At 33.2% G+C, this 12,509-nt stretch overlaps 1 protein-coding gene across 2 annotated transcripts in view; it reads left to right on the top strand.

Moving 5' to 3' along the window:
• Positions 1-12,509, top strand: part of LOC114343366 (titin) — a 92,448-nt gene that overhangs the window by 62,541 nt on the left and 17,398 nt on the right. For both annotated transcript variants that reach the window (XM_028294186.2, XM_028294192.2), the window contains exons 8-9: positions 6,033-6,397; positions 9,894-10,181. In XM_028294186.2, the coding sequence (XP_028149987.2) occupies positions 6,033-6,397; positions 9,894-10,181 (653 nt within the window). The remainder of the gene's footprint in view (positions 1-6,032; positions 6,398-9,893; positions 10,182-12,509) is intronic.

Below are 12,509 nucleotides of genomic sequence, written 5' to 3'. Positions count from 1 at the left end.
GAGAGGTTGTAGCCGCATCTGGTTGAAGGTGGATCTTAGTCCAGTGGGGTTAGACGAATAACATGTCTAATCTTGCATTAGGAACTGCCCCAAATTTTATTTTTCTAATCTTTAGGAAGGGTCAATAGTAGTGTAAATTTAAAATCTCGACTAAATTGCGCCGTTGCGTTAGCCGCCATCTCGATTTTAAACTAGAACCGTGTTTGCTCAATATTTCCGCCATTTTCAACTTTTCGACAAATTGTATACGAACCAAAATTGAAGAAAATGTGATTTTCTATAATTTCTATTATTACAATTTTTTCGTGCGGTCGATATTTTCCGAGTTATGGCGGAAAATATTGACAGTTAGAGCATAGTTATTGAATTATTTCGTTTATTATTAGTTTTACGACAAAAATATTCCTATTCAAAAATAGAGGGAATTAAATTCTACACAATTTTGATTTCTTTCATTTTTTTTTCTAAAATCAATATTTAAGGTAGTACGTATGCGGAAATGGCGCGAGCGCAAGACCTGATTGATTTTATAGCAATTGTTTTTGTTCAATATCTACGCCATTTTCAACTAGAAGTGTTCAAAACATGATTTCCTACAATTTCTTTTTAACAATTTTTTTTCATGCGGTTGATATTTTCCGAGTTACATGGGAAAATGGTAAAAAGTGGTGGGGCAGCATAATTATTGAATTGAATCTTGTTTTCGAGCTGCCCCAAATTTTATAATTTTATCCTTTAGGGCAGACCAATAGTAGTGTAAATTTAAAATCTTGACTGAATTCCGCGGTTGCATCAGCCGCCATATTGATTTTAAATGAGAACTGTTGTTGCTTAATATCTCCGCCATTTTCAACTTTTCGACAAAAATGGTGGGAACTAAAATTGTTGGAAATGCAATTTCCTACAATTTCTTTTGCACATTTTTTTTATGCGATCAATATTCTCCGAGTAAGGGCCGGTTTTTCAGTGCTGGGTTAACCCAGATTTTTCGGTCACCGAAATTTTTATGGTTAATCAGTTTTTCAATACTAGGTTATCGCTTAAACACGTTTAAGTTGACCAAGATTTTAACCGATACTCGCTATCATAGGTGGTTTAACTCCGAATTTTCCGACAGACGTTTATCTATATTTGCTGACAGAAGAGGTTAGTTAAATTATGACATTTTGTGTTATCGCGGGAAATATTGTATTATGTATTATTATATTCTTGATTATATCTTCATCATCAGATGAAGAATCGGAACTTTAATGCATTGATCATTTTTGTAATGTTATGTTATTTGTTATTTATAAAATAGGTTATGAAATTCTATTTTGTTTATTTTTCTGTCAAAAATCTATAGAATTGCACATCTTGGTTTAAAGCACTGAAAAACGATATAAGGGTTAAAATATTGGTTAAAATTTAAACTAGGTTAGCTAACCAAAATTTTAACCACTCACTGAAAAACCGGGCCTTAAGGGGGAAAATAGTGGAAACGTAGTGGAAGCATAATTATTGAATTGTCTCAATTATTATTAACTTTACGACATAATTGTACATAAACAAAAATAAAGAGAATTATATTTTATACAATTTTTGAAACTTCCAATGAAACATCAACCAAACTAAGTACATAAAACACTTTATATAATAACTAATATGCATTAAGTTCACTTAATTTTATTAACTAGCGGGTTTTATTGGTTGAATTTGTCTCTCGATATTTTAGGTTTCATGTCAGCTAAAATATTTTAATATTTCAGCAATTTTTTTTTTAATTTTGGACCTTGTTGGGGGGAGTTTTCCATCCCCCTATTTCTTATTATATTTTAATATTTCAGCAATTTTTTTAAAATTTTGGACCTTGTTTAGGGGAATTTTTCCATCCCCTCCCCCCTTGTAGACCCGCCACTGGTTCTTTCGAAAAATTGTAGTAAATCGTAATTGCAACAATTTCAATCCTTACACTTTTGTCCAAAAGTTGAAAATGAAGGAGATATTGAACAAAAACAATTGCTATAAAATCAATCAGGTCTTACGCTCGCACCTTTACCGCATACGTACTACCTTGAATATTGATTTTATCAAAAAAAATGAACGACATCAAAATTGTACAAAATTTAATTTTCTTCATTTTTGTATAGGTACATATTTGTTATAAAACTAATAATACACGAGATAATTCAATAATTATGCTCTAACTGTCACTATTTCCCCCCATAACTCGGAAAATATCGACCGCACGATAAAAAATAATAATTAACGAAATAGAAAACCGCATTTTCAACAATTTCAGTTTCTACACTTTTTGTCGAAAAGTTGAAAATGGCGGAGATATTGAGCAAAAACGGTTCTCGTTTAAAATGGCGGCTAACGCAACGGTGGAATTCATTCGAGATTTTAAATTTATACTAATATTGACCCTCCCTAAAGATTAGAAGAATAAAATTTGGGGCAGCTCGTAATCCAAGGTCAAATGCTATCCCGACTGGGCTATCTAACTTTTCCGATGCGCGTTCTTTATCTCCTGGTTGTTGGTCCATTCTCATTTATTATTAGACCGGGCAGTATCGTCGCCCCCGCTAGCGCAATTATTCCGATTCGATTTTTTTTGCACAAACTTACTCAAAAAGAGGTCCTTATAACATATCCACAGGATGCCGGGCGGTGCCGTGGTCGAAAAATGTTTTAAACAATTTTTTTTTAAACAAATTCACAAAAATAATTTTTTTATTTCCAACAACTTTTTTTTGATAATTTGGGTCATTCTGAGCAAGAAAGGTCTCTTGTCATTTTTCTCTAAAATTGACTGTTGTCGAGTTATACGCGATTAAAAATTTGAAAAATGCGAAAATGGCCATTTTCAAGGCTTCATAACTCGATTAAAAATTATTATTATGGAATTCAAAAAGTGACAAAATCAAGATTCAAATATCTTCTTCAACGTCTTGAAGAGATTTTTGGCATTCTTTTATTACAAAGCTGTTACTTTTAGTTATTAACAATTAGCGCTATAGTCCAACTGTATCGTCGCCCCCGTTAGCGGAACATGGTCCCGTGGTCTAAAAATTGTTTAAACAATTTTTCGACCACCGGCCGGCACCCTGTGGATATGTTATAAGGACCTCTTTTTGAGTAAGTTTGTGCAAAAAAAATCTAATCGAAATAGTTCCGCTAACGGGGGTGACGATACAGTTGGACTATAGCGCTAATTGTTAATAACTAAAAGTAACAGCTTTGTAATAAAATAATGCCAAAAATCTCTCCAGGAAGAAGGTATTTCAATCTTGATTTTGTCACTTTTTGAATTTCATAATAATCATTTTTAATCGAGTTATGAAGCCTTGAAATGTGCATTTTCGCATTTTTCAAATTTTTAATAGCATATAACTCGACAACAATCAATTTTAGAGAAAAATTACAAGAGACCTTTTTTGCTCAGAATGACCCAAGTTATCTAAAAAAAATTGTTGGAAATGAAAAAATTATTTTTGTGAATTTGTTTAAAAAAAATTGTTTAAAAAATTTTTCGACCACGGCACCGCAAGGCACCCTGTGGATATGTTATGAGGACCCCTTTTTGAGTAAGTTTGTGCAAAAAAATCTGATCGAAATGTTCCGCTAACGGGGGCGACGATACAGTTGGACTATAGCGCTAATTGTTAATAACTAAAAATAACAGCTTTGTAATAAATTAATGACAAAAATCTCTTCAGAACGCTGAAGAAGGTATTTGAGTCTTGATTTTGTCACTTTTGAATTTCATAATAATCATTTTTGATCGAGTTATGAAGCTTTGAAAATGGTCATTTTCGCATTTTTCAAATTTTTAATCGCGTATAACTCGACAACAGTCCATTTTAGAGAAAAATGACAAGAGACTTTTTTTGCTCAGAATGACCCAAATTATGTAAAAAAAATTGTTGGAAATAAAAAAATTATTTTTGTTAATTTGTTTAAAAAAAATTGTTTAAAAAATTTTTCGACCACGGCACCGCTCGGCACCCTGTGGATATGTTATAAGGACCTCTTTTTGAGTAAGTTTGTGCAAAAAAATCGAATCGGAATACTTGCGCTAGCGGGGGCGACGATACTGCCCGGTCTATATGGTGCCGAGGTAGTTGTAGTGTCTCAATCGTTGAGCTGTTTTTAATGAGAATAAACGAATCATTACTGCTTATCCACAGGTATTCAGTGCTTTAACGAACAAATATCACAACTAAAAATTATTATGCAGCTGATTTGTAAAATGCGATTATCTCGAAATCTGTTTAGTTTTGAAGTTATTAACGAGTATATTTTTTTTTTGTTGAAATAATGTACCTTTTATATTTTTTGACACAAATAGCGCTAACTTCAGGTTGTAACACAAACATGAAAGTTATAGCGAAAAACACCACGTTCACGAAAAAATTAACATAAAAAAATAAAAAAAAATTAAAACAAATATGTTAAAAAAGTAAAATAATGATCAACAAATAAAAAAAAAACAAAAAAAAAAACAATGAAAAAAAGGAATCAAAACTAAACAAAAGACTACATAAATAAAGCATTAAAAAAGCCAAAAAAATATATGTAATTAAAAAAAATAAAAAAAATACATATAAAAAAATGAACTAAACAGAAACACACAAATTTTACTAACATAATAACATTTATCCTAGGGTGTGAGAATTTGAACAATTAATTTATTTATATTGGATCATAAAAAAATGCTCTTTTATATTTTATAAATAAAAAATAAGTCTGGCTAATTGGTTTATGCCAAAGCCAATAATAGATAAAAATTAAAAAAAATTGTCTGTAATTTAAAATAGTTCATACGGCCCGTGACGTCACATAGTTTTACTAGATTGTTATGTTTATGGTTATATTTAGGTATATTCTTCTTCTCCTTCTTTAGTTTATTACCCTCCATCTACTTGGGTATTTTGCCAGCTCATCGTCGCGGAATAAGAAAAAAATATTTATATTCTTATGACATTTATCGTATGTCATTGTAATAATATATACCAGTTTATTGAGATTGGAGTTGATACAGTTTTTGAAGGAAAAGAAAGAAGGTTTACTATTGAAAATAAAACCATTTTGTAAAAGTACAAGTTTTCTATGAATAGTTCAAAAGATCAAAACACTTGTGACGTCACATAACCGTATTTTCTCCTGACGTTTATAATGTCTAATTTAAAATTATATGCAATTTTGTTTACTTTGTCGGTGCAAAATGTAAACGAATAATCATATGACGTCACGACACGTTTTGGGCTAGTTGCTTTAATTTGAATTTAGAATGGTCTTTAGGGGCCAAACGGAAAACAAAAACAACTTTTTTTATTTTTGATACATGTTTTAAATGATGTTCTGTTGTGATTTATTACATTTTTTCGAATTTAAAATTTTATGCAAGTTCCCTTATTACTTAAGAACAGCCCTGTATAGAGGTGCCACGTTCAGCACATTTTGATTAGTTAATTCTGACGGTGGCTGTAGAAGAATCCTTTTTTATGGCTTATGCCTCCTCTACATATCAGCAGACGCGTCTGCGGATGCATCTACGCACGCATCTGCCGATGTATCTGATGCCTCCTCTACATATCAGCAGACGCGTCCGCGGATGACATCCCCGTATGCATCCGCAGATGTGTAGATGGGGTAATTTGGTCGTCTGTTGTTTATTTTTTGCATCTGCCGACGCGAAAAATAAACCAACAGACGACCAAATTACCCCATCTACACATCTGCGGATGCATACGGGGATGTCATCCGCGGACGCGTCTGCTGATATGTAGAGGAGGCATCAGATACATCGGCAGATGCATCCGCAGACGCGTCTGCTGATATGTAGAGGATGCATCAGATACATCGGCAGATGCATCCGCAGACGCGTCTGCTGATATGTAGAGGAGGCATTAGACATTCATCGTTCAGCCAGTCACAATCAGGTTATAGCTTATCACTAACTCAGGGAGTAATGTGTAGTGTGTTGAGGAAATGTCTTGTTACTTAGTAAAGTCAAACCCTTAGATTTGATATTTTTTTATTTCCAGATGACTCTCTTCTGCCACAACCCAGCGTAGAAGACTATACCCACTCTCCAATTCCTCTTTATTTCGATCGAATGAAGCAAGCGGAGATGAGAAAAGCGCTTTCGGATAACAACATTCAGGTGAAACTCGGAATGCGGAAAGAAGAATTTAGGCCAATAAGTACAACCTACGACAATTTCTATCAAAACCAATTCTCCCAAAGTTCCTCGTTTTCTACATCAATAAAGTCACAGGCGGCAACTACTAGACTGTCCAATTTCGTCCAGGTTGGAAATATGGTTCAAATCGTTCCCACGGACTTGGAAATGAAGATTGATGACGTCATGAGTAATATCAGGCCTGAGAATAAATCTCAAATTTTGCAGGTAATGCAGTTTTTTTAAGTGAATACTTCTTATCGCTCGGTATGGAATTTTGACGGGACTAAAATCGGATTTGGCGTCATTCGAAAATCGTGACGCGAGTAGTAACCATGTAATACACTTATTTTAACTTTGTTAGTAAACTATACAGATCCCGAATTATCTATACAGGGTGTCCCCGAAAATAGTGCGTTCCTTACAGGAGCGTCATTTGAAATTTTGCTAGGGGGGCAAACATTATATATACAAGCATAATACAAAATTGATCTATTTTTTGTAGATTTCAGTCAATTTCAGAGTCAGGGGGGCAAATGCCCCCTGACCCTATCAAATGACGACCCTGGTTCCTTAAAGGTATAGATAGAAGGCACAATGTAGAGCAAAAAAGTCTTATAACATTTTTTTCTAAATTCAGCCGTTTGACCAAAAAACGAAAATACATTTTGATATGCAAATTGAAGTCTGGCAACACCGTGGAACACAAAAGCTAAAGATGACACATTTAAAAATAGTAGGTTTGTAGGTCATCTGGTAGGTAGTACAGTAAAAAGGTAAATATCAACCAAATGTTTACATGTTTTCACCCCGTCCTCGTCCCCTCACATCAAACAAACCAAGATATTAATAGCAAAAATGCCACATTATTAAAGCAAGAAATAATTATTTGGCAGGTAGGCACGTACAGCTGGTTCCTAAAAAAACTGATACGACTCTTAGTAAGATTTGATTATTTTGATCAGTGTATGATTGGTCTGACATTATATTATATTTATTATGACAGACAAATAGTAAAATAAACAAACAAACAGCCATTTTTTGAGGTTGAAGTTATCTGACAAATTTTAAGATTTGGCAGTGACAGTGACAGTATGTAAATAATAAGTATTTATCCATCAAAATATAATAAATTAAATATAATTAAACTCATATTCATTATATCACACCTCATCAAAAGCTTTTTACAAGAACATAGTCAGCGATTTTGATATGGCTCAGAGCCAGACTACATCAAGATCGCCTATAAATCGTGCTGGTAATTGCCTTGCAGCGAGACCAAAAACAAAAAGAAGAAGAAGAAGAAAGTACACTGCTCAATTTTCTACAATATACGCTTTAATAGTCGTATCAGTTTTTTTGGAACCAGCTGTACATCTAGGGGTGTCAATAACCCTAAATCACACCTCAAATAGTAAATAAACAAGCTCGTTTACATTAATGAAAATAAAAATTCACTCCTATGGAGAACAATGTAATTTTTTTTTTTTCGAAACGGTTAACTTCAGGAAAAAATGTTATAGGACTTTTTTGTTCTAAATTGTGTATTATATCCACACCTTAAAGGAACGCACTATTTTCGGGGACACCCGTATATTGTTTGACTGGTTTCAGGATGATTTCAGGTATAAATTCCGAATTTTAAATTATTGGTTGGCTTCGGGGTGGCTTCATTGTTCAGTTTTTCGAAATAAAAATAGAGCGGCACATGTTTTTATACTAAGACTAAAACTAAATTATAGATTCCGAATTTTCAGTTCTTTACTGGCTTCGGGGTGGTTTTAATACTGTAGGGGTTGAGTTGTTCAGTTTTTCTGAAAAATATAGATTCCGAATATAGATTGTAAAACTAGATATACAGGGTGATTGATTAGTGGGGTAAAGCTCAATAGATCCGCTATAGTAATAGATAGCATTAAAAGTTAATAACAAAAATTTTAGCCACCTTTGAGCTTCACATTACAAAATTAGTTAGAATGTTACAGGGTGTTCGATAACACAGTGGCAGACCAAACTTATGTTTTTTTAAATGGAACACCCTATATTTTATTTTAAATTCGAAATCCTGTTAACTTCTCCATCACAAAAATATCACGGTTTGTTATGTTATACAGGGTATTTACAAAGTTATAACCAATTTTATATGAAAATCGTAACAAGTTCAACTCCCTGTATAAATAAAAATAAGCAAAACAGCAATGGTTTGTCAATGCCATATTTTTTTACGTATTGTCAAAATTTTCAAGAATGATTGATATTGCTAATTTTCTTTATATCAAATACAGGGTGAGTCAAAACGCAAGTACATTATTTTCTCAGTAATTTTAAATGGAACACCCTGTATTTTATATCACTATTGAAAAGTACCATTACCGTACTTTAATTTTTAGATAACATTCCCTATGTCTAAATTTATTAGTTTTCGAGATATTTTCATTTTTCAATGGACCAGTAGCGTGGCCACCCAAATCACCAGAATTTAATAAACTGGACTGATTTTTTTGGGGTTACGTTAATAATGAAGTTTATAAAATACCTCCAACAACAAGGAATGAGATGAAAAATAGAATACAAAGTGTGTTTCGATGTGTTACTTTACAAATGCTTCGTAGGTAAGTAGCTCATTCAATGATCGTTTTTAGGCGTGCATAAATGTGTTAGGAGGTAATTTTGAACACCTTATGTAATTAAATATTAAAAATATTTTATTAAAAGTAGCGTCTAATTTTTTCAAACATGTTTTTTGCAAAATGTATTACTGATAAATTATGTTTCGTTCTTTATTTGTTACATTGTTACATTTACATACAAAAGTAGTTTTTAATTGTTTCAAAAATGTTGCATGTTGTGGTTGTGTTTTTTTTGTAAAATGTATTACTAATAAATTATTTTTATTTATTTATTTGTTAGATTGTTACATTGATTACCGGATTGATAATCAGTAATAGTCAATTGTCAATTCATTCATGGCTTAAAATTTAGATAAATTTAGACACCTAAATAATTTGCTCTGAAAAATGAAAATATCTCGAAAACTAAGAAATTAGGAGAAATAGGGAATGTTATATAAAAATTAAAGTACGGTAATGTTACTTTTCAATAATGATATAAAATATAGGGTGTTCCATTTAACATTACTGAGAAAATAATGTGCTTGCGTTTTGACTCACCCTGTATTTGATATAAAGAAAATTAGCAATGTCAATAATTATTACTGAACATTTTGACAATAAATAAAAAAATATGGCATGAATAAACCATTGCTGTTGTGCTTATTTTTATTTATACAGGGAGTTGAACTTGTTACGATTTTCATACAAAATTGGTTATAACTTTGTAAATACCCTGTATAACATAACAAACCTTTATATTTTTGTGATGGAGAAGTTAACAGAATTTCGAATATAAAATAAAATATAGGGTGTTCCATTTAAAAAAACATAAGTTTGGTCTGCCTCTGTGTTATCGAACACCCTGTAACATTCTAACTAATTTTGTAATGTGAAGCTCAAAGGTGGTTAAAATTTTTGTTATTAACTTTTATTGCTATCTATTACTATAGCGGAGCTATTGAGCTTTACCCCACTAATCAATCACCCTGTAGATCTATTGGTGTTAATTAAATAAAATTACGTAAAATTAAATAATTTGGAGTATGGCATATAATAAATAAATTTTCTAAGCGTACTTCTATATTTTTAATTTTTAAATTTATATTTTTCAGGTGGGTAATATGCTGCAAATTGTTCCTGCCGAAGTACTGCCTGATTTACCACCACTTCCGCCTTCTTCGAAGAAGGAAGAAATTGATATTAAAGCTTCGCTTCCTATTCCAATAGAAAAACCATCTGCAGAAACGACAATGAAGCAGAAGATCGCCGAAAGAAGAACGGAGAGGGACAAGAGAAGAAAAGAAAGGGAGGAGAGACGACAAGAAAAAGAAAATAGAAGAAGAGAAAAGGAGAAGCGAAGGCAGATTAAAATGAAGCAAAAAACGGAAAATATGATTAAGGTAATTATTACTTTTAATATATCAATTAGCAGCAGCATTTGTTCATTACTAATAATTGACCATGAATTTAAAATGAATAATTGAAAAAAACGTTACTGTCTAAAAAGAAAGCATATATGGCCTTTATAGACCTGGAAAAGGCATTCGACAGCGTGAAACGACAAACGGTGTGGGACAGCTTGATAAGAAGAGGGGTTGACGACAAACTAGTTGAAATCATCAAAAGTCTTTATAAGAGAAATAGGAACTACATAATACATAAAAACATGAAATCAACAGAATTCGAAACAACTGAAGGACTAAGGCAAGGAGGTGTCATGAGCCCAACCCTCTTCAACATCTTTATGGACGAAATCATGATAATAGAGTGCACACCGCAACTAAAGAAATTCGAACTATTCAAACGAAACGATTATTTTCTTTCTTGTCATACCATACTCTGTATTAGAGTACAAAATGACCACGGTTCATATAAGTAATCTGCGACGCATTATTGGAGTGTTCTCCTAGCGGCGCCGCTTGGTACTGTGTACCTCGGTTACCAGATTACTTGATTCGTGGTCGAAATTATTTTTCACTCATTTCATCGTTCCCCGTTAGAGGACAGTCTAACCATACTCCGGTGCAAATATTTTAATATTTACACCATCTTCTTCGTTTCGTTATGGCCCAGTTCAGTTTTCTTGCAAAGCCTCTTTGACAAGGAATAGATTCTGAAACAGCAGGTGTCAGAGGAGATGGCTAAAGACTCGAATTGAATCAAAACGAAACGATTATTTTCTTTCTTGTCATACCATACTCTGTATTAGAGTACAAAATGACCACGTTTTATATAAGTAATCTGCGACGCATTATTGGAGTGTTCTCCTAGCGGCGCCGCTTGGTACTGTGTACCTCGGTTAACAGATTACTTGATTCGTGGTCGAAATTATTTTTCACTCATTTCATCGTTCCCCGTTAGAGGACAGTCTAACCATACTCCGGTGCAAATATTTTAATATTTACACCATCTTCGTTTCGTTATGGCCCAATTCAGTCTTCTTGCAAAGCCTCTTTGACAAGGAATAGATTCTGAAACATCAGGTGTCAGAGGATGGCAAGAGACTCGAATTGAATCAAAACGAAACGATTATTTTCTTTTTGTCATACTCTGTATTAGAGTACAAAATGACCACGTTCCATATAAGTAATCTGCAACGCATTATTGGAGTGTTCTCCTAGCGGCGCCGCCACGTTAACAGATTACGTGATTCGTGGTCGAAATTATTTTTCACTCATTTCATCGTTCCCCGTTAGAGGACAGTCTAACCATACTCCGGTGCAAATATTTTGATATTTACACCATCTTCTTCGTTTCGTTATGGTCCAATTCAGTCTTCTTGCAAAGTCTCTTTGACAAGGAATAGATTCCGAAACATCAGGTGTCAGAGGATCGCAAGAGACTCGAATTGAATCAAAACGAAACGATTATTTTCTTTCTCGTCATACCATACTCTGTATTAGAGTACAAAATGAACACGTTTCATATAAGTAATCTGCGACGCATTATTGGAGTGTTCTCCTAGCGGCGCCGCTTGGTACTGTGTACCTCGGTTAACAGATTACTTGATTCGTGGTCGAAATTATTTTTCACTCATTTCGTAATGAGTGAATACAACAATGCCACAGAATAGTAAATATAATTAAAACAACTCTTGAAGAAAAAAAAGTTTTGCGCTGGAGTGTTTCTCGATATACAACAGGCATTTGATAGGGTATGGCATCAAGGTCTCCTCTATAAACTAAAATTACACATGACAGACCAACTATACTTTATTCTAAAATCGTATCTGACTGACCGATATTTCCAAGTCAAAATTGAAGACAACTTCTCAAATTACCACATCATCCAATCTGGCGTACCACAGGGTAGCGTTCTCGGCCCATTTCTCTATCTGATATTTACAGCCGACGTTCCAACCAGAAATGATACCTTATTAGCTACTTTTGCCGATGATACGGGAATCTTAGCAGTGGATGTCGACCCTAATGTAGCATCACAAAAAGTTCAAAATCATTTAGACCAATTACAAAACTGGCTCAAGCGATGGAAAATAAATGTTAATGCCAGCAAATCAGTACAAACTACTTTTACAACCAGAAAATCTACATGTCCTCAAGTTTCTATAAATAGTACTCCGATTCCCATCAAGCCAGTAGTTGTCAAATACTTAGGATTGCATCTGGATGAAAAACTCATATGGAAAACGCACATTAAAATTAAACGTAAACAATTAAATCTTAAACTAAAAAATATGAACTGGCTATTTAACAAGAAGTCTCAGTTAT

Source organism: Diabrotica virgifera, chromosome 5, assembly GCF_917563875.1.
Source record: "Diabrotica virgifera virgifera chromosome 5, PGI_DIABVI_V3a".
NCBI lineage: Eukaryota > Metazoa > Arthropoda > Insecta > Coleoptera > Chrysomelidae > Diabrotica > Diabrotica virgifera.
Note: the sequence above shows the minus strand (reverse complement) of the source record. Positions and strands in the feature narration are given on the sequence as shown.